The 22,976-nt window shown below is 44.5% G+C and overlaps 1 protein-coding gene across 12 annotated transcripts in view; it reads left to right on the top strand.

Annotated features, from left to right (window-relative positions):
* GRAMD1B (GRAM domain containing 1B) overlaps positions 1–20,994 on the top strand; it is a 441,187-nt gene extending 420,193 nt beyond the window's left edge. For 9 of the 12 annotated variants that reach the window (XM_081960574.1, XM_081960580.1, XM_081960581.1 and 6 more), the window contains 10 exons: positions 259–466; positions 1,281–1,424; positions 4,018–4,136; positions 4,729–4,871; positions 5,879–5,982; positions 7,309–7,512; positions 9,057–9,147; positions 12,557–12,664; positions 14,530–14,647; positions 15,541–20,994. In XM_081960574.1, coding sequence (XP_081816700.1) covers positions 259–466; positions 1,281–1,424; positions 4,018–4,136; positions 4,729–4,871; positions 5,879–5,982; positions 7,309–7,512; positions 9,057–9,147; positions 12,557–12,664; positions 14,530–14,647; positions 15,541–15,630 — 1,329 coding nt within the window. In that variant the 3' untranslated portion in view covers positions 15,631–20,994. Of the gene's footprint in view, positions 1–258; positions 467–1,280; positions 1,425–4,017; positions 4,137–4,728; positions 4,872–5,878; positions 5,983–7,308; positions 7,513–9,056; positions 9,148–12,556; positions 12,665–14,529; positions 14,648–14,753; positions 15,492–15,540 lie in introns of those variants that run through there. The other 3 variants (XM_081960575.1, XM_081960576.1, XM_081960577.1) reach the window with 3 other exon arrangements.
* Positions 20,995–22,976: the final 1,982 nt, after the last annotated feature.

The following is a 22,976-nucleotide window of genomic DNA, read 5'->3' as shown; positions in this document are numbered from 1 at the left end:
TCTTCTTCTTCTTCTTCTTCTTCTTCTTCTTCTTCTTTTCTCTCCTCCTCCTCCTCCCTCTTCCTCCTCTTCTTCCTTCTCTTCCTTTGCCTCCTTCACTTTCTCTTCTTCTTCTTCTTCCTCCTCCTCCTCTTCTTCATCTTCCTCCTCCTCTTCTTCTTTTCTTCCTTCTTCCTCTTCCTCCTCTTCTTCCTCTTCCTCCCCCATCCAGCTTTCCCAAGGTAACAGTGATTGACGTCCTTCTTCATCTCCTTCTAGTATGAAGGGTTAGTTCCTGAAGAAGAAGAGGTTCTGGACACACCGGCCGAGAAGGAGATGACAATTGCAAATCTCATTGGAGACAAGATTGACATCATTGCCCCTATGACTTCTCCCTCTCTGGATTTCAATGACAATGAGGACATTCCAACCGAACTCAGTGATTCCTCCGAGACTCATGATGAAGGTGCTTGGCTGGCATCCACAGGTGTCATGGTGGGGTTAGGGTTTATTGTCCTTTTGTATCTTACCCTTGTTCGATACCTTAGCTGACCCGGTTGACTTGGGCTTCCAAGTTAAAGAGTCACTTTATATTCAGCATCTCTGCATTCTCATTTTATTTGTTTTTTTCTGAGAAACATGAAATCTTTTGGATTATTATTTCTGTGTTGAATTACTTAGGCAATCTGTATTTTTAGGTTAATGGTTACAGGCTCCATGAATATTCTTGCAGCAAATTCCATAGTAAGAAAGAAGCTAGAGAAAAGTTTGATATTATTGAAGAAAGTTGAGTTGTGAAGAAGCATCTTGAATGGGAGAGTTAATAATGATGCATTTTTGGTGGGTCCTTGTGACCTGAAGACAGAGTGGTGTGGTGGCCTAGAAGTGGAGCTCTCACTTCACAATCAGGAGGCTGTGAGTTCGATCCTAGGTAGAGGCAGCTATTTCTATCTCTGGGCACGATGAGAATATATCTGCTGAATATAACTCTGTATTGGCGACGGAAAGAGCCTCTGGCCTGTAAACACTCAGGCCCATACAATTGCCCAGACTCCACCCCACAAGGGACTATGGGGTCATTAAAAGATGATGATGTTGTCCTGAAGACCTCTAGAGCTTTTGAATTTATCGTTCAACTTTTTGAATAGAGTTCAGTTTTACTGTTTGGACCTAAATCAATTTCTAGTATTGGAGCATCAGTGTTATATTTTTTTATAGGGAGTTAAAATCCTCTGCTTATTGCTTTGCCAAGATACATCTCCTAGGAATCTGACCTGCTAGCTTTCCACTTTGTTCTTCAGGGGAGGTCCAGGCCTTTTATGACGATCTGAATGGACGGCAATACATGAATGAAGTCTTCAACTTTAGTGTGGATAAGCTCTATGATCTACTCTTCACAAACTCTCAGTTTTTAAGGGATTTCATGGAGCAGCGGCGGTTTTCTGGTAAGCCCCCATCAGTGCATACAAGGTAGTCCTCGACTTACAACCATTGTTTTAGTGACTGTTGCAACAGCACTGAAAAAAGTGATCTAATGGCAATTTTTCACACTTACGACCATTGCAGCATTCCCATAGTCACATGATCAGAGTTCAGATGCTTGGGAACTGACTCATATTTATGACAATCGCAGCGTCCCAGGGTCCCATGACCCCCTTTTGCGACCTTCGGATGAGCAAAGTCAGTTTCACTTAACAACCGTGTTACTAATTAAACAACTGTGGTGATTCACTTAACAAATGTGGCAAGGAAGGTCGTAAAAGGGGAAAAACTGACTTAACAACTGTCTCACTTAGCAACCAATGTTTTGGGCTCAATTTGGTCAGAAGTCGAGGACTGCCTATACACTGTAAGCAACCTTGTTTTTCTGCTAGCTTCATCTCATCCATGTTGGATTTCAAACACATTTTAGATACAAATAGGGTGTCTTGTAAGGATGCAGTGGCTCAGTGGCTAAGACGCTGAGCTTGTTAATCAGAAAAGTCGGCAGTTTGGTAGTTAGAATCCCTAGCACCGTGTAATGGAGTGAGCTCCCGTTACTTGTCCCAGCTTGATGAAAAGAAGGACTAGGGATGACATGATAGCAGTTTCCCAATATCTCAGGGGCTGCTACAAATAAGACGGAGTCAAGCTATTCTCCAAAGCACCAGAAGGCAGGACAAGAAGCAATGGGTGGAAACTAATCAAGGAGAGAAGCAACTTAGAATTAAGGAGAAATTTCCTGACAGTTAGAACAGTTAATCAGTAGAACAACTTGCCTCCAGAAGTTGTAAATGCTCCAACACTGGAAGTTTTTAAGAAGATGTTGGACAACCAATTGGTGTAGGGTTTCCTGCCTAAGCAGGGGGTTGGACTAGAAGACCTCCAAGGTCCCTTCCAACTCTGCTATTCTATTCTGTTCTAAAATAGACTTTTTCGCCTGCAAGAATTTTTGATGTTTACACAATTAGCATTGGATTATTTATTCAAGAAGCTCAGTTTATTGTAAAAGGGATTACTAGATTGGGTTTTAGAGATGGGATCAGCTTTCAGTTTATTCTGGTGATTTTTCCCAGAGAAATGCAATCTTCTGAGAAAGTTTAGCAAGTTGCTTAAAATCCTCTTAGGTTCTTTTAAGTCCCTGGACACAATCATCATCATCATCATCTCATCATGATCATCATTATTAATTATTAACTATCTACGGTCTTTTAAAATCCCAAGAGGGCTTCTTTAGTTTTGACTGAAGCAAACTACAGTCTGCAAAACACACTTAAGGGCCATCGTGAAGATGGTTTCTCCAAAAGGCAACTGGACGTTCTGTTTTTCCTTGAAGACATTTCGCTTCTCATCCAAGAAGCTTCTTCAGTTCCACACATCTCGGAAGAAGCTTCTTGGATGAGAAGCAAAACGTCTTCAAGGAAAGAAACCCAAGAAAGTCCAGTCTTGAAAAAGCACCTTTGGGACAACCTTGACCTGGAGGACTGAGAATCTCCATAGACTGAAAGACCATTTTACCCTGTTATTGGCTTTCTTTTACGAGACCTTAGAATCGTGATGGTGAACCTATGGCACACATGACCAAAATGGCACGCAAAACTATGTCGCCTGGCACGTGCGGCCTTGCTTGTTTGTCTTCTGGGTTTCTGCGACGATCAGCTGTCCTTCGTGCGGGCTGCAGTGCTGAAAACAGTTGTGTGCATGCACGCCGGCCAGCTGATTGTCGGGTGTGCCTGCATGCCAGAACCTGGAAGTTCAGCTTTTCCGGAGCGTGATCCCTTTGTGCGCACAGCAGTGCCGAAAACTGGCCTGTGTCAAGCTGATCGTCAGGCATGCATGGGCACTAGAACCCATAAGGTTGTCTTTTCCAGAGCGTGGCCCCGACAAGGGCACACCCCAAGCAACACAAAAGAAAGAAAACTTGGAAAGTTTTAAGGTAGTGATAGTGAACCTTTTCACCATCACTGTCTTGGAACTTTCCAAGTTTTCTTTCTTCGTGTTGTTTTGGATGAACTTGAGCAAATTGTGGTAGAAGATCGAGGGAGAAATAACTTTTTTTTAAAAAAAAATATTTAAGTAAAATAAAAATAAAGCATAGCGTCGAGGCTTTGTTTCAGATGTTTTTTTTAGATTCCTGACAGTCACATCAAATTTTGGGGGTATTTTTGACTCTTGTGTCCTCTTAATGCTACCCTCCAATCTCTGGATCGGAAAGAATTCAGAAGAAATTCAGTCTTTTCGAGAACAATCATCTATGGCTCAGCATCGGTTTTATTTTATTTTATTTTTAAAAGGAAGGACAAAGAGTGGTCCTTTGAATTAAATGGAACAGAGCCAAGTTAAGGACTCATGCGAAACAATAACGTCCTGTGTCTGTTGTGTTGGATCAAGCAGCTAAAGTGGAGGTGGGGTCAACAGCAATACTTGATCTTGGAGTTGGTCATGGGAGAATATTTTTTTTCCCTTGGGAACTGAAACTTTATCTCCTCCCTTCTATGATGCAAATTTTCCCCCCCTTCTCCCCCGAAAAAATCATCCTTTGCTTTCCCTTCTCCTTAGATGTTATTTTTCATCCATGGAAGAAGGAAGAAACTGGCAATCAAAGTAGAGTTATTCTCTACACCATCACTCTCACCAACCCCCTGGCTCCAAAAACTGCCACCATTACTGAAACTCAGGTAAGAAGCTTGGTTTTAGCTTTTGAAATCTTATCAGTTGAGGTTCTTCTTGAAATAGGGACATTGTCCTGCGAAGAGCCACACAGTGGTTAGAGTGCAGTACTGCAGGCTACTTCTGCTGACTGCTGGCTGCCTGCAATTTGGCAGTTCGGGTCTCACCAGGTTCAATGTTGACTCAGCCTTCCATCCTTCCGAGGTGGGTAAAATGAGGACCCAGATTGTTGGGGGCAAGAGACTGACTGTAAACCATTTAGAGAGGGCTGTAAGGCACTGTAAAGTAGTATATAAGTCTAAGGGCTAGTGCTATTCCCTCCCTCCCTCCCTCCCTTCCTTCCCAGTGCTTAGAATGTAGTTTTGCAGGCTAATTTTGCCAACTGCCAGCAGTTCAATCCTGACTCAACTTTCCATCCTTCTGAGGGTGGTACAAGGAGGACTCAGATTGTTGGGGGCAAGAGGCTGACTCTGTAAACCACTTAGAGAGGGCTGTAAGGCACCATAAAGCAGTATATAAGTCTAAGGGCTATTGCTCTTGTGTCCTCCCCAGTAGACCAAACTCTGACCATTTATGGTGCTGCTTCTCTCCTCTCCCCAGACAATGTACAAAGCCAGCCAAGAAAGCGAGTGCTACGTTATAGATGCCGAGGTGCTAACTCATGATGTTCCCTACCATGATTATTTCTACACAATTAATCGTTACACTTTGACACGTGTTGCCAGGAACAAATGTCGACTCAGGTGAGTTTCCCCTTAACAGTAGACTGTGACCTTCGCACCTGCTGTTTATGTTGGATGGCTTCTGTCTGAAATCCTTGGGTTGGGGTTTGTTTCTGTGCCTGGGGCAATGCATTTCCGAAAGTAATTCTTGGTACCTCCTGAGCCATTTCAGCAAAGATCGGGATCATATTTTTCTTTAATAAACTCTGTAACTCAGCAATCCATTTTTCGAAGAAGAAGAAGCTACTTTGGATAAAGATTTAGATCAGGGGCAACAAACCCGATGTGAAAATTTTCAGGGCAACTAAAAATTTGAGCCAACGAAACTTGAGTAGCTACTTTGAAGATGGTAGCTTGTTTCTTACTAGCACCTGGACAGCCAACTGATAGGGAAGTTACAGTGATCTTAGAGGTGTTGTGGCCCGCCAGCTGAGCTGGCAGCAGATTTGGACAGTGAGGAGATTGTGGAGGAACCTGGGCCATTCCTGGAGTCTGGGGAAGGCTCTGATGAGGGCTCTGTGTTGGAGGCATAGATGGGGCAGTTATCAACTGCCTTCAATCAGATATCATTGAGGCAGAAGAACAGCCTCAACAGGGAACACTGGAAACAGTTCCCAGTTTGTGCATGCGCAGAGTTGTCAGATGAAGGAAACAGCTAAAGAACAGGGGTCGACTTGGGAGTAAGGCCAAACAATGAATGGCTCCTCCCAGAGGAAATAAAAGAGGAGTGAAAGGGGAGAGGAGTTTGCAGGAGACAATTAGTTGGCTTAATTGGTTTGTGACTCTCCGAGACTCCTTGCCAAGTTTTGCAGAGATCGGCCTTGGCAGCTCTCCAAGCCAGATAAGGTCTGTGACTGTAAATCCTCCTTTGAAAGACTTTGCTGGATGTGAAAGAGCAGAATTCACAGGAAATTAATAAAAGGTTTTTTTTGTGGGGAAAAGGAGTTTGTTTCATGCTCTTGGGAAGCCTCGGTCAGAACAAGAATGTCTTTGAGATTCGTTTCATCTCTTACAATTTTTCATTTCAGGGTTTCTACAGAGCTACGTTACAGAAAACAGCCATGGGGACTAGTGAAATCCTTCATTGAGAAGAACTTTTGGAGCGGTCTTGATGACTATTTCCGCCACTTAGGTGAGAGGCTGCAGAACTCACCCAATGGAATTACCTTCTTTACCTTTTCATTTGTAGGGTAATGGAATTGGACTTGTTGGAATTGACGGTCAGTCTCTAAATCCGGGATGTCCAACTTCATCAAATTTAAGACTTGTGGACTTCAGCTCCCAGAATTCCCCAGCCAGCCATGGTCCTGCTCTAGATAAATCTGGAGATTCTTAAAAGTTCAAGCTTGATAAATAAGAATTTGTGTTAAGATGTTAGCTCTGCAGTCTTAATAAATCAGAAGGGATGCGATGGCTCAATGGCTAAGACACTGAGCTTGTCGATCAGGCAGTTCAGCGGTTCGAATCCCTAGCGCCGCGTAATGGAGTGAGCTCCCATTACTTATCCCAGTTTCTGCCAACCTAGCAGTTCAAAAGCATCTAAAAATGCAAGTACAAAAATAGGAACCACTTTTGGTGGGAAAGTAACAGTGTTCCGTGCACCTTTGGCATTAAGTCATGCCGGCCACATGACCACGGAGACGTCTTCGGACAGCACTGGCTCTGCGGCTTTGAAAGGGAGATGACCACTGCCCCCTAGAGTCGGGAACAACTAGCACATATGTGCGAGGAGAACCTTTACCTTATCTTAATAAATCAGCACTTTTTAAAGCAGATACATAAGAGCTACCAGTATCATTTCAAGCTGCTTGTCAGAACAGATCAATCACTTCTGCTCTCTTGAGGTACTAATGCTGGTTCTGACCTAGGAAATAGGTCAGTATTTTCTCACCGAGCCTGCAGGTTCTGATTGAACCTGGGTTTTGCCTCCTATGGAATAGTCCTGGATTGCCCTGCTGAGATCTGTTAATAATGTGCCTAACACAAGTCATATTTTTGTTTAATTTAGTTGCAAAAACAAAGTAACTGTAAGGGGTGCAGTTCAGAATGGTGCTCATTGCATCTTAAATTCCTTCCTCCCAAGTCTTCCAAACATTAGATTCTCCCCCATACAGTTGCCTTCATCCTTTTGCAGGATATCTCCAAGCAGACCCTGATTGTTGATATTTTTCAGAATATTGTCATCATCATCTTCTTTTAATGGCCCCATAATCCCTTGCGGGGTGGAGTCTGGGCAAGTGAATGGAGCTAGCAGAGTGCTTTAATGGCCAGATGCCCTTCCTGTCGCCAGGGTGGAGTTTTGTTCAGCAGATAAATTCTCAGTGTGTGTAGAGAGAGAAATAGAATATTGTTGTCTCACCTACAAAATAATTGCCTCCTCTCTGACCTAGAATGGAGGTTGGGAAGAGATAACTGCCTTTTGACCAAGCTTCTTCCTCCCTTGTCTTCTCCTGGGCAGAGAGTGAATTGACCAAAACCGAGAGTTCGTATCTAGCAGATCTTCACCGGCAGTCACCCAAAGAGAAGGGGAACAAACAATCCATAGTGCGGCGGAGGAAACGACCCCATACGCACTTGAGGGGGCCTTATCTGGAGGAAGTACTGAGTCCTGTTACCACTCCCACAGATGAGGAGGTTGTAAGTCGAATCAAGCGTGTGGCAGGTATGATGTGACCGGGTGCAACAGATGAAGCGTGGCGGGGTTGATGGGATAGGAAGAGATCCAACTCTATGGTTTCATCAAGCGTGTGCCACAGGCATCTTAAGTGGTAGACAGTTATATTTCTGGGAGGATTAATATATCTAAAGCAAGATGGAGAACTCCCAGTTTGTTGTATATGGAGTTTTTAAGAAGAGATTGGATAATCATTTGTCTGAAGTGGTATAGGGTTTCCTGCCTATTCAAGGGGTTGGACTAGAAGACCTCCAAGGTCCCTTCCAACTCTTCTCTTCTATTCTCTTCTCTTCTCTTCTATTCTATTCTCTTCTATTCTATTCCATTCCATTCTTTTTATATTCTATTCTGCTCTTCTCTTCTCCTATTCCTGTTCTATTCTATTCTATTCTATTCTATTCTATTCTATTCTATTCTATTCTACTCTATTCTATTCTATTCTTTTTCTATATTCTATTGTAGTCTATTGTACTCTACTCTTCTCTACTCTATTCCTATTCCTATTCTATTCTATTCTATTCTATTCTATTCTATTCTATTCTATTCCTGAGATTCTCAATCCTCCAGGTCATGGTTGTCCCAGAGGTGCTTTTGCAAAGATAACTGGGCTTCTGTGTCTTTTTTTCCTTGAAAACATTTAGCTTCTGAAGAACTTGTGAAAGTTCTCAGATGAGAAGCAAAATAATCCCCTCCAGAAATTTCTTTCTCCTCCAATTAGAGACTGCTCAAAGTGGCAAACACACACACCCTTCTTGATTAAGTCAGTGGTGTCCAACCTTAACAACTTTAAGACTTGTGGACTTCCACTCCCAATGGATGGCTGGGGGATTCTGGGAGTGGAAGTCCACAAGTCTTAAAGTTGTTAAGGTTAGACACTCCTGTTCTAACATCTGTCAAAAACTCCCCCAAAAGTCCAGTTGTCAGGCCTGCAGCCATTTTTTCTTTTGGATCTTTGGCCTGCCACACTTTCCATTATTCTACTATGCATTTGCTATTGTGGGAAAATGGGAGGGGGGATTGTATGGAGTTAGGTGCTATGTAGCCATAACAAAATTATTTCTAGAAAGCCTCTTCGCACCTCTGACCCTGACCGGAACTGGATGGGTGGAACTGCCAACATGGCAGTGGGAGACTGGACCATGGGATGGACTTGTGGGTATGGGGGCAAGATCTTGAACTTTCAACTGGGTGGGGAAAACCAGGAAGCTTTCAGATTCGGATTTTCCCAGATGTGCCAACATGGCTCTCTTCATCAATTGGAACTTTGAGCAATACTTTGCATCTGACTCTGATTTACTTTTGGATGCTATTTGGAACCCTGAACCATTTGCCTTTTGGAAAAGCGCCTTTGGGACTCCAGTTCATTGACCAAGTCTGATCCCTCCCTTGGCTGGTGTGAGAGATCAGTTGATTTCCAACCCTAATTACAGACTTAACCCTAACCGTTGTAGAACTAGCTTGGAGAGGACAGGATGGGGAAAGAATGTCCACTGAAGGTGTCCCTTCATTCAACCACATCTGCTCCTTTTCAGGTTCCACCCAAACACGACACATCCCTGAAGAAAGTCCCAGCAGCTTCCACCTGCAGAGTGTGTCCAAATTACTGCTTGTTATTAGTTGTGTGTAAGTAACTCCTTATCCTGGCTTGATTTTCTTTTTCCTTTCCTCCTGCAATGGATTTGTGATGAGTTTTCTTTCCTGGTCTTACTCTGTTTCATTTCACAAGCCAAGGCTACCCCCTCCAAAAAAGGCAAGTCATACTTGTGGATAAGCCAACATTGATGTAACTCCCTGTCGGTACAATTGGAGCATCTTTTCAAGCTCCAGCCTCCAACAGCGTCACCTGCTGGTAGGAAATGTCCCAGCAAAGCATCATTCGAAAACCTTCTTGTCTTCATGCGTGCTAAGAGCTCTCCGACATAACTTTGGCACCCCACCTTAATTTTCGCACCACACCTTAAATGTTTTACGACTTACACATTTTTATTGTCTTGATTGCTTTCCTGTTTTAGGTTTTTTAGATGCAAATCGGGAGTTGGTGGCTCCGGGTTTGGTGGCAGAGGCTAGAATTAGAGGAGAACATGTAGAAATATAAATGGCCTGCTTAGACCAGTGATGGGGAATCTTTTTGGCATCAAGTGCCCAAACCGGAATGTGTGTGCATGTGCGCACCAGAGCGCCGGAAACCCAAGACCAGCTGGCTGGCGTGCACATGCCTGTTTTTGGGGCATTTTTCGGGCCATAGTTTGGGCTGTTTTTAACCCCAAAATGACAAAGAAATGGCCTGTAAATGGCCCAGAAAATGGCTTGGTTTTTGGCAGTTTTTCAGATCATTTTGGGGGGCATTTTGGGCCATTTTCAGGCTGTTGTTCAGCCAGTTTTGGGGGCTGTTTTCAGGCTGGGTTTGGACCATTTTCCAGGCCATTTTCTGGTGCTCCGACACCTGCGAAAACCAGCTGGCAGGCGCGCATGTTTGCTCCAGAAACCAAAAGAGCATCTAGAGATGGCGCACGTGCCCACAGAGAGGGCTCTGCGTGCCACTTCCGGCACACATGCCATAGGATCGCCATCATGGGCTTAGACTATAGCAGGAATGGGCAATTTCACGTCCCATGGATTTCAGTTCTCAGCATGGCTGACTCAGGGGTTCTGGGAATTGAACTCCATAGGTTGTCAACTTGTCATTGTTGCCCACTCCTGTTTCAGAGAGTACAACAGAATGTAATTCTGACAACCTTTGGGGGCAAGTTAGGAAGAAGCTATGGATTAGCGAGTCCCTCCGGGGAGAGGGGGCGGTCTAGAAATTTAATAAATTATTATTATTATTCTTCCCCCATGCCAGAGGCAGGGGTGGCCTTCCCACAGGTTTTCAAATACTCCGTGCCACGAATCCTTAGCGCTCGTGTTCTCCTTGAGAGGCCTCCTGGTTGACCTGTTCTTCTACTATTTGTCATACTGATGTGGGTCTAAGTCTGATTCTGCCTTATGCTGGTTTCTCCAAATTGGGTGCTTTCCCTACTAGCTTGTCACTCTGTGATTTCCCGGCTCTGTGCGTGTCCTTCAAAACTTCCCTTGTGATGTTCTCCTCTCCTAATCTTTCCTTTCCCCCATCTTTTCTCTTTCCTGCTTCCGTTTTAGGATTTGTTTCAGGTATTGGCTTTTTTCCCTTTTATCGCGGTCCTTCTTTTTCTGCCTTTTCCTCTTTTTTTGCATTCTCGGTTGGTAAAGTTGCCTCTCTTTCGCTCTGGCTGCCTGATCTCGAGTTGCATTTTGCTGGTTCTCCATCCTTGGGCTGTGAAGCTTTTATTATTTATTTTGGCTTTTCCTGTTTTAAGAAAACGAATAAATAAATGACCCCTTGCGTTCTTTTCTGTTCTTCAAACTGAATGCAAATAGCACTAGCACTTAGACTTATATACCGCTTCACAGTGTTTTTACAGCCCTCTCTAAGCGGTTTACAGAGTCAGCCTCTTGCCCCCAACAATCTGGGTCTCCTCATTTTACCCACTCTGGGAGGATGGAAGGCTGAGTCAACCTTGAGCCGGTCAGGATCGAACTGTAGAGAGCAGTGAGTTAGCTTGCAATACTGCATTCTAATCACTGCATTACCACAGTCCGTCCTTACTTCCTTCCTCTCTCCCACCCACCCACCCACCCTCTCTCCCTTCTTTAGCACTTATTTATCACTTAGACCTATATACCACTTCACACTGCTTTCCAACCCTAAACTTCAGCATATTTGTCCCCAACAATCCGGGTCCTCATTTTACCCACCTTGGAAGGATGAGTCAACCTTGAGCCGGTCAGGATCGAACTACCGGCAATTGGCAGAATTAGCCTGTAATACTGCTTTCTAACCACTGGGACGGAAGGAAGGAAGAAAGGAAGGAAAGAAGGAAGGAAGGAAGGAAATAGCAATAGCGCTTAGACTTATATACCACTTCACAGTTCTTTACAGCCCTCTAAGTGGTTTACAGAATCAGCCTATTGCCCGCAACAATCTGGGTCCTCATTTTACCCACCTCGTAAATTTGTCGTTGTTGCCCATTCTTGTTTTGGAGACTACAGTAGAGTGTAATTCTAACAACCTTTCGGGAGTTCCAGCAACCTTTAGGGAGAAGCTAGGAAGAAGCTATGGATTAGTACCTCTTCCTTCCCCTTGCCAGAGCCATGGCTACATTCTCACAGATTTTCAAATACTCCATGGCATGAATCCTTAGAGCTTGCATAGAGCAGAGCAGAGAAGAGAAGAGCAGAACAATAGAATAGAATAGAACAGAACAGAACAGAACAGAATAGAATAGAATAGAATTCTTTATTAGCCAAGTGTGATTGGACACACAAGAAATTTGTCTTTGGTGCAGATGCTCTCAGTGTACATAAGGATAATAAAAATACATTCATCAAGAATAAAAAGATACAACATTTAGTGATAGCCAAGGTTACTAATAAGCTATCAAATTGTAGTAGGAAGCAAATAAAAACAATATAAATAGAAAGATACAAGCAACATGGTTATAGTCCTAAGTGGAGAGAGATAGACACTAGGAAGGAAGAGAAGAAGAATAGTCTTAGTAAATTATTGACAGTTTTGTGGGAATTAGTTGTTTAGCAGAGTGATGCCATTCAGGGAAAAACAGTCCTTGTGTCTAGTTGTTGAGAGGTCTGTTGTAACTGTGCCAATGGTGTGAAACAACTCCTGCCCACTCCCCAAATTTGTCCTCCTACCTTGTAAAGCTTCAGGAAACCATGAAAAAACAGAACTCTTCCGGAGACCCTTCCCATCATCAATGCCGCCATCCGTGTTGATCGCTTTTTCATTCCTTACTTTATGATTTGAGCCATGCTTTCAGGGATTGTGTTTTTGTGATGCAAAATGGCCGGTGCTTTATTGTGGAAGCCCCTCTGAGTGTCTTCATTGCAGCCCTGAAAGGAAAAATAATAATAATAATAATGATGATGAAACAAGGGAACCAGAATTGCGGCTGCATGTCAATAATTCTTCCCCCCCCTCCTCTTCATTTCCCCCCAGTTTGGTGCTTTTGGTCATCCTAAATATGTTGCTGTTCTACAAGCTGTGGATGTTGGAATACACCACTCAGACTTTGACGGCATGGCAGGGTCTACGCTTACAGGAAAGGTAACAGATGCAGACGGAGGATTGCGCCCTATGGGTGACAAGCTGAGCCTGACTTAACTACGTTCTGTATACACGGAGACTCACAATGTCTTTCTTTCTTTCCTTTCTTCCTTCCCCTCTCTCCCCCTCTTTCTCTTCCTTTCCTTCCTTCCCTCTCCCTCCCTCTTTCCTTCTTTTCTTCCTCTCTCTCCCCCTCTTTCTCTTCCTTTCTTCCACCCCTTCCCTCCCTCTTCCTTCCTCCTCCTTTCTTTCTTTCCTTCCTCTCTCTCTCTCCCTCTTTCTCTTTCTTTCTTTCTTCTTTCCCTTCCTTCCTTTTTTCTCTTCCTTCCCTCCCTCCCTCCCTTGCTTTTTTCTTTCTTTCTCTCTTTTTCTTTCTTTCTTCTTTTTCTTTCTTTCTTCTCTCCCTCTTTCTCGTTCTTTCCTCTTTCCTTCCTTCCTTCCTTCCCCTCTCTCTCCCTCTTTCTCTTCCTTTCCTTCCTTCCCTCTCCTTTCCTCTTTCTTTCTTTTCTTTTCTTTCTCTCTCTCCCTCTTTCTCTTTCTTTCTTCCTTCTTTCCCTTCCTTCCTTTTTTCTCTTCCTTCCCTCCCTCTCTCCCTTGCTTTTTTCTTTCTCTCTTTCTTTCTTTCTTTCTTTCTTTCTTTCTTTCTTCCTTTCTCACTTTTTCTCTCTCTCTCTTTCTTTCTCTCTCTCTTTTCCATCCTCCCTCCCTCTCCCTCTCTGCCCCCAATCTCAATCAATGACTCTCAGTGGTTTACAATTCAAAAAAAAATATCTCAAGAATAGCAAAGTCGGAAGGGACTGCATTTCTTTATTGAATTTGTTTGCCACCCATCACAATATTACAATCAAAACGCTAAAAACATTTCAAAAGAATAAAAACAGCCAAAATGAATATCCATAGCAGCCTCGAGATACTTGGCCAGTTAAAAATAAAGCCAGAAAATGGGATACTTGAGATAGTCAGTATTCAAGTCTTGGGAACATAGACAGGTTTTTATGGACTTATGAAAGGACAGCAGGGTTGGGGACCATTCTGATCTCCAAAGGCAGGGCATTCCGGGGGCCACTGCACAAAAGTCCATCTCCTGATCCCCACCAGCCGACACTCCTTAACTGATGGGATCTATGGCATGTCCTTTCTTATGATTATATTCTGACCGAGGCTTCCCGAGAGCAGGATGCAAACTCCTGGTCCTGACAAAAAAAAAACCTTTTATTAATTTACTGAGAATTCTGCTCATTTACATTCAGCAAAGTCTTTCAAGGGAGGATTTACGGTCACAGACCTGATCTGGCTTGGAGAGCTGCCAGGCCGATATCTGCAAAACTTGGCAAGGAGTCTCGGAGAGTCACGAACTAATTAAGCAAACTAATTGTCTCTTGCAAACTCCATTCCCCTTTCACTCCTCTTTTATTTCCTCTGGGAGGGGCCGTTCATTGTCCACCTGGCCTTACTCCCAAGTCGACCCCTGTTCTTCAGCTGTTCCCTTCGTCTGGCAACACACTGGGAACAGGCTCCAGCTGTTCTTCTGCCTCACTGATGTCTGCCTCTGAAGGCAGCTGATAACTGGCATACGACCCTGGCCTCCTCTCTGCCTCCGACACAGAGCCTTCGTCAGAGCCTTCCCCAGACTCCAGGACTGGCCCATGTCCCTCCCCAACGTCCTCACTGTCTGAATCTGCTGCCAGCTCTGCTGGCGGGCCACAATAGATTAAACCCATTTACCCACCTGGGTGTCCTCACAGAGCTCACATTGGCATGCAAGATACTCAGCCCTATAATGCTGTGGAAAATTTGGTTGTAAGGAAGGGTCCCAGCTGGCTTCAACTCCTTTCAATTATCTCTTTGCTCCTTGGTCTCCACAGGTTACCCCAATCTCAGACGGAGTGGGCCCAGTTATTAGAGTCCCAGCAGAAATATCATGACACAGAGCTCCAAAAATGGCGAGAGATCATCAAATCATCAGTGGTTCTCTTAGATCAGGTGAGAGCTACCTCCACCCTAGGGGAGGAGCCACAGGTTGTGGGCAGGCTGAAGGCAAATCAAGTGAAATAGCTGGCCCGTGTTTTGATTCCTTCCATTTATGTAGGTGAAGGAGTGGCAGAACCTGGCGGTGGAGTCAAAAGAGGCGTCAGCTTAGAATCCCTATGTAGTCACAAGCGAACTAAACCCAATCCCCCCTTGAATTCCGTTGATCCTCATCTAACTCCTAGCAGGTGCTAACTCTTAGTTGAGAATATTCCTATGAGTAGCTATAAATCAGATTAACGAGACATTCACGTGTGGACTTGATCTTTCATGCCTGACCATTTATGTCCAGTCTTTCTTCTAAATTGTATCCCATCTACGAGATTACCCTTTGCTTTATCCTCTCAATAGCAATTGCATTAGGTCGGTAGGGTTGAGAGGTACTAAGTAAGGCAAAACCACTAGTAAATTCTAAGAGAGGACTAAATCCTGGCCCCTCCAATCAATCCCTTCATCTCCTCACCAGGCATTCAGGTTATCCTTATGGAATGGATATTCAAAAAATAACAACAACCAACAACCCCTATTTCCTAATTCAAGGTCTGGCCCTGTTTTATTTACTTTTGCCTCCATAAATAATGGAGGCATCGGATGACTTGGGAAACGGGTGGGTTCTGCCATAAATCCAGGGGTGGGATTCAGCCGGTTCGGACTGGTTCAGGAAAACCGGATATTAATTTTAATCTGGTTCGCCGAACCGGTACTTACAAGGACTGGCTGTCCTCGCCCACTCCACCCCTTCCAGGAGTCTCCACACATCCCGTTTTGGATGCCAGGTGCAGGGCCTGCACGGAGTCTCTGGAAGGGTGAAAAATGGGCCTTTCCAAGATGGCGTCTTTGCTTTACAGATGAAGGATTCCCTCACCAACCTTCAGAAAGGCATCGGCTCTCGCGAATATCGGTCCGAGTCAGATGAGAAACGGAAGCAGTTCTACTAGCAGGCGGGAACACACGTGGCCAGAGGATTGCGTGCAATATATATGTACATAGAGAATGAATATATAGATAAATATATATATTCATCATCTCCAGATTTTCACAGAGGAAAGGAACCGCTGGCGTCGCGAGAAGCACCGTGCCGAACGGAACTCCAGCAGCACTGGAACCTGAAACCAGGAACGTCGCCAAGGAAGGGCCAGAATGCGACGGAGGAATTGGGCCTTTCCGGCACTGAGGCATTGTGGGAAAATCCCATCTTGGCCCTCCTGGATTCATGCATCTTTCTGGGCGTTTTCCTGGCTCTTTATTTGTTTGTCTGCCTCTCTTGGGCAGGAGCGGGGAAGATGTAGGAAGCCACGAAGCGTGCCATTGGAGCTGCTCCTTAACTAGTCTTGGCACAAATGGCCTATTTGTTCTGGCATGGATGAACTGTTGTGTTATTTTTCTCGGCAAGAATGCGGTTGGCCGGCTTTTTCCCTCCCGGGCGAATTCTTCAAGCCGGCTGCCAAAAGAGAGCATTGTCGCTTGTTTTCCACCCAGGGTCCCTTGGCGGGATTTCTCTTTTGTTGGCAAGTGGACTTGGCACAGGCTTCCCCCATCCCCGTCCCCGCCCACGCTGCTACTTCGGCGGAGAGCGCCCCCCCCCCGGCGTGCAATCGGATGAGTTTGTTTGAGGAGATAAGACAGGAAGCGGTTGTGTGTGCATGCATGCGTGCGTGGAAGGGCCTTGTGTGCAGCTCACTCAGGTGCTAACTCCCTTTGCTGAAGGATGAGTTTTGCCATCATTTTTGTGGCCAACGGTGGCAAACGTTTGCGACCTGTGGACTTGGACTCCCGGAATTCTGGCTCAGGAATTCTGGGAGTTGAAATCCACAGGTCGTGAAGTTGCCACGGTTGACAGTCCTTGAGTCAAGTTTTGGTCCTGTCCTTGTTTCAGCTTGACGGCATCTTCTCTGGTGGTGGTTGCATCCTTTGACCTTTGCAGCTTCAAGTAGTTACTCGAGAGAGTGGTTGCTCTGCTTAAAGGGCTATACTTGCAGAGATACCCACGGAGACCCACATCGAGGGAGCTTCTCACGTGTAAATGTCCACAGCAAAAAGAAAAGGCAATGACAAATTGAGCTGCAACCCAGGAAGATGCCTCAGCTCAGCAAAGGGTTTAAAAAATGCCTGCTTTGAAGTCTTTGTTCCGAATCTTCTTTATTTATTGAAGCCGTCTTGTTTCTTGTCGTACCTGTGTCAAGACGGAGAGTTGGGGACGAAGCGTGAGGAGAAATAATTCTGCTTTTCCGTAGCGAGAGACGGGCTTTGCGTTGCTGTGTCTGTCACCTTCAGCCATGGCAAGGCACCATACATTCACACGAACCTCTTGTAAACATTTTGAAGGACACTTCCGAATGTACATCCAGCAGCTGCTTGATGCGAACTCCCGTTCCTCTTCAGCATCTGATTTCAAATGCAAGGATGCAATTTAAGCCTTTAAAGCCAGGGTGTCCAACCTCGGCAACTTTTAAGGCTTGTGGACTTCAACTCCCAGCATTCCTTAGCCAGCATTCCATGTTGGCTGGAGAATTCTGGGAGCTGAAGTCCACCAGTCTGCGAGTCTTAAAAGTTGCTATGGTTGGACTTCCCCTGCTTTAAAGAAAGTCCTTCTTGGTGGTCCCTAGCGATCAGAGGCGAGAGCTCCGCAAAATGCAGACATGAAAACATCTGTTGGCTGAGCTGCAAACAAAGAAATACAAAGAAGATTTATTTCTTTAGGATTTTTCCTTGGTAGGAAAAGAAATACATATCATTTGAAAGAGCTAGGATTCCACCAAACGATGTGGCTTTTCCTTCTTTTCTTTTTTGTGGATTTGGTCAAAGCAAACATTTCTCTAATTTGGAATGAAGCAAAGCGAAGACTGATTTGTGGGCGGGAGGTCAGCTTTTATCATGCAAGACGTCATACTTTCCTAGAGCAGGGGTCTCCAACCTTGGCAGTTTTAAGCCGTGGCGGACTTCAATTCCCAGAATTCTGGGTGGCTCAAAGCTGGCTGGGGAATTCTGGGAGTTGAAGTCCACCAGGCTTAAAGCTCCCAAGGTTGGAGACCCCAACGCCAAAGTTGAGCAGTGGCTTCTCTCCGCCTTCTAGTGTAAAACTAGAGATATCCAGGAAAGAAATAAAAAGAGATTTCCTTCTTTCAGGCTCCATCTGGATGGTGCCTAACAGTGTTTCACTGATCTGCACCATACATCGTCCTCTTCGTCAACTATGATCAGGATGTGGTTTCTATGTAGGTTATTGAGCCAGAAAGAGAATCAGCATGAATCTTTTATCTGAATTGGGCCTTTTGGTGATGAAAATTGGCACCTTCTCTCTACACAACCATTGAAAGATAAAAAGGAGCAAACCTTAGCCAACCCCAATCTTCTCCTTGATTGACGAGTAGAGGGGCCACAGGAGAACCTCAAGACCAGACAGACAAGCAGTCAGCCCAAGGCAGAGCCCACATCCAGATGTTCTCCTTGTTTCCAGCATCTTGGTTCACACAAATGCAAACTATCTCCTTTGGCATTCAAGCGGCTGGATTTTACCCCGGGAGCAAAATGCTCAGCAGTTTGGACGTGAATGAAATTGAGTTGTGTGTGTGGTTTTTTTTTTAATTTTATTTTTCATACATGCTCCAATTGGAAAAGCAGGAAAGGCTTTTGGTTTTTTTTTTGCCCCTCCTGCATTTGGCCTTGTTTTGCTTTCCTTTATTGCTAGCTGGCTGGGCTAACTGGCAAGAGATAGCAGCACTACCAGAGACAAATATTTCCGTCGTCAAAAAAAAGGATTCTTCTTTTTTTAGGAGGTCAGAATGGCTTGGTGGTCCCCAGTGGGAGAAAGGGGGGCAGCTGAGAAGATGTTTGACATCTATATGCTGGTCTTGTCGTATTCGGGTCTTTTCCTGTGTAAGATGGAGATTTTCTTGGCAACGTTTCAGCGCTGATTGGCAATCTTTGGGGAATCTATTTGCTGCTTGTCTTCCGGTCCTGGATCCTTTTCTTCGTGAACACAATCAGGTTGGGGTGGGTGGGGTGAGGGCACCAGAGCTTTTCATTCAACATGATAGAAGTCCCGTACGAAGGGAAGGGAAGAGCAATCGTGAGGTTTTGCTTCCCGAAGACTTAACCGAGGGTGTTGTGAATTACTGTTATTTAAAACAAAAAATATATATTATTTTCTTCGAAAGGGCGGGTGGGCACAATGGTTTGCAGGGCAGACTGAAGAAAACCGTTTAGTGTAACCTTTTTATTTTGCTTGATATATTATTATTATTTTTTAAGAGAACTTGGGAATTCATGGTCATTTCATAACCGAGCGTTAACAGACTCGCCCCAACAAAATGCATTCTCTCTCTCCCCCCCACTTTTGTTTGTTCCAGAAAAGTCTCAAGACTCTCTTTTTGGGGGTGTGGGGAGGGGCAGCTGTATTGCTTTTAATCCCTCAAGAGTTTTGCTCATCAGCCTAAACTGCTTTTTGTTCCGTTCGGAAACAGAGTTAAAGGTGTAGTAGGAGATGTTCCCAATGTTAAATACACCTAGGAGAAAGTTGGATTTTGCTTAATTTATATGCAGGATTAAAATGGAGTGTTGTTATTATCCAGGAAACACATAATAGGTGTGTGAAAGGGACCTGACTCTTCCTCTCAATTTGTCTTGGGCTTCTCTTCACACTCGTTGTGTGTCATCCACCTTTCTCGTGATCAGAATTGTGGTCAGCAAATGGAGCCCCTTGTTGGTTTTTTTGTTTTGTGTTTTCGACTATGCATTGCACGCTAGGAAGCTTTGTCGATGGACACTTGATATCTGGATATATTTTTTTCTGCAGTCTTCTTCCTCCACTTCCAGTTTTGGTTTCTAGGTTGTGAAGTCCTGGGGTTTTCATTTGGAACATAGCTGACCGTTCCCTTCGGCTCCTGCAACAGTCCATCCATAAAATCCATTGTTGGCTTCTCGATTTTGTAGCAGAGCACAGGAGAGCTACCAGAGGGACTTCTTCTGTTGAGAGAACTGGTAGTTTGGGACCAGCAGACTTCAGAAGGTCTTGGTGATACCTTCATACTCCCTAATGATCAATGTTCTGGTATAGTTCTCCGTTTCCTCATGTCCATGCTTTCTTCTTGAAGGTGTTCCTCAGGCTCATGCTGGTGGAAGCACAGGCGACTCTTCTTCTTGTGCCATTCATCCCTAGATGTGCCAATCAGCCAAATGAGAGGGTTAACTGCCCGGCTGCAGCCACACACACCCTGCTGTGGAGAACATGTTCTCCTTTACCCACCCACCCCTCTTTCTTGAAAACAGCCCCATGGGACGTTGGCTTCTTTAGGATCTTTGCCCTCTCAAGTGGTCTGAACTTAATGCGAAGAGTTTCACCCTCTGGCCCATGGTTCGTTCCGAAGTGGTAACAAGGAAGGCGAGTTCTCCTTTCTTTATCACCCTCAATTCTGCTGCTCTTTTTTTGACCACGGCTGCCGTGATGATGACGGCGGCGATGGGTGATTCTCCATGTTTACATTACCTCACTTTACTTTGGTCAGTCGAGGTGTGGTAAGGTTTGAAGAACAGGCCTCCCGACTTCTGGTTTCCATGTGGGAGTACCAGGGGGATGCTCTGTTTCTCCATGGGCCGATATTCTCCTAGTGATTCTGAGGTCTTTGGGGCAGAGTTGTGGGGAGCTCAACTCAATTTCCAATCGTCCAGCTCCAAAACAGGAACAAGTAGCCATCTCAAGATGATTCCCTCCAGGATAAGGATGATGGGCCCCCATCCATTTCTCTTCTTCCCCCCCTTTTTTTCTCATCTTAATCATGACATTTTGGCTCCCCACGACTCGTATTCTTAAGCTGCCACTTTTCTCCAGCTATTAAAGAGAGGAAGATTTTTTTCCAAAAACAGGAAAACTATAAAGGGACTGGACAGAAGGCCAAGTAATATTTCCTATCCCACCTTCCTTGCATTCATTACAGGGGGAAGGATCTGGGACAATTAACAGCCATCATTCTGGAGCCAGGCCACATGCTAAAGATCTCTCTCTCTCCACAAATCCCCCCCCCATTGTGTGTACGCGTGTGTGAGGTTGTGTGCGCAAGCGTGCGTGTGCATAGGATCTGTCTGTGCGAGTCTGTATCTATACTAAACTTTGCGCTGTGCGCGAGGTCTAATATAAGTTGATTACAAAAATAAAAATGAAAAAACAGAAACAGAAAATTATCAGCCACCACAAGCTTGAGTTGATAGAAGCTAGGAGTTATTCAGGCTACAAAGCCAAAATACTTAATGTAAAGTAGCTAGGAAAAAAAAAATGGAATTAAAGTATGAATAAAATATAATGAACAAGACAGTAGGTGTCATTGGTTTTATTATTTTTATTATTATTATCGGTGCTCTCATTATGTCATTCTTTTACTATTGCCTCTTTCTACAGTCTACGCCTGGTTTTAAGGCATTCTCCCTTATAGGCAAAATCATTTTAACCAAGTGTCTTCTTCGATGGGCTGATACACAGAGAAGAGTGATCAGAACTCCATACAAACTGCTAAATTGGAAGACCGATCTCCCAAAGTCTTGTCTTAAGTTATGGAAGCAAGTAAAATTAGGAAGCATTGACCTCTGGGAAAACTTCCCGAGTTTCAGAATTATTGTCTCTTTGAGAATAATACCCTTTGTTGCTATTGTAAGTCTGAAAAAGGACTCTGAACAGGCCTGTCTAACCTTGGCTATTTGAAGTCTTCTGGACTTCAACTCCCGGAATTCCTCACTCAGTAGTGGCTGGCTGGGGAATTCTGGGAATTGCAAGTCCATAGATATTCAAGTTAGGCCAAGGTGGGGCAGTCCCGCTCTAAGTACACGACTAGAGTAGATTAGGAAGTGCACCTTCCCTAATGTCAACACGCAAGTTTGTTTTTGAAAGAAATGAACTTGGGAGAAATAGTGATGAATCTATGATGTTTTCCCAAGCGAGGTTTGGTTTTTGGTTCTCACCAGCTCCATATGGCATGGCTAAGAGATGGCAACTGTAGGAGTTGTAGCCCCATGCCTGGAGGATCACAGATTTACCCATCCTGACATTACCACGAAGGTGAGTCCTCTCCATCCTGCAGTAGATGGTTAAAAGGTAAAGGTTCTAATGCTAGTCGAACGACTACCTCTAGGGGGCAATGCTCATCTCTGTTTCAAAGCCGAAGAGCCAGCGCTGTCCGAAGACGGCTCCGTGATCATGTGGCCGGCATGACTAAATGCCGAAGCCGCACAGAACGCCGTTATCTTCCCACTAAAGATGGTTCCTATTTTTCTGCTTGCATTTTCTACGTGCTTTCGAACTGGTAGGTTGGCAGAAGCTGGGATAAGTAAGGGGAACTCACTCCGTTACGCGGCGCTAGGGATTCGAACCGCCAAACTGCCCGACCTTTCTGATCGACAAGCTCAGCCTCTTAGCCACTGAGCCACTTGCGTCCGTGATGTAGACATATGCAAAGCCATTATGATCAAAAGCTTGATTTGCCAAAGGCCTTGAGTTTTAATCCTCCACCTGAATCCCAGAGCTCATTAACAGTCACTAAGCGATGAAGCCCACTTTGAAAATAAGATTGATTTAGCCCTGTTTTCATAGCTACTTCAACTGCACCTACCTCTCTCTGAAAGAGAGATGCCAAATTCACAGCATTGTAAATGTGATTAAATTTTTTCCAAATCTTCTTGATCAACCTTCACAACCATTTCAATCTGCTACATTTGGGGTGGGGGGTGGGGGTGGGGAGAGATCTAGCAATTGAATTTCAGAAGTCTACCATCTAGTGGATAAAAAGACCCTGGGTTGTCTATGGAAGTTCTCACTCATCCATATCATGGTTGTCCCAAAGGAGGTTTAATTTGAAAGGCAACTGGGTTTTCTAATTAAGGTGTTTCGCTTCTCATCCAGGAAGCTTCTTCAGTTCTAACCTCTAGAACTGAAGAAGCTTCTTGGATGAGAAGTGAAACATCTTAAAGGGGAAAAAAATCATTCTCGCCTTTAAAATAAAAGCACCTTTGGAACAGGCACTGGGTTGCTAATCCCTTTCAGAAAGTTGATTAGGAGACGATTGAAAGACTTTTGAGTTTATCATCCCTGGGCTACTTGTGTGTGATGGAAATCTATATTAGTATGTGTTTTACTTGCTATTTCCCTCATCCCAAACTCTGCAACAAGGAAGCAGAAATTCTGAATTAAGAGATTAACAGAGTTGGAAGGGACCTTGCAGGTCATCTAGTCCAACCCCCTGCCCAAGCAGGAGACCCTACAATGCCTAGTTATACCCACCCATTCACATGACCACCTAGC

The sequence above is a fragment of the Natrix helvetica genome (genome assembly GCF_964273705.1).
Source record: "Natrix helvetica genome assembly, chromosome: 8".
Classification (NCBI taxonomy): Eukaryota; Metazoa; Chordata; class Lepidosauria; order Squamata; family Natricidae; genus Natrix; species Natrix helvetica.
Note: the sequence above shows the minus strand (reverse complement) of the source record. Positions and strands in the feature narration are given on the sequence as shown.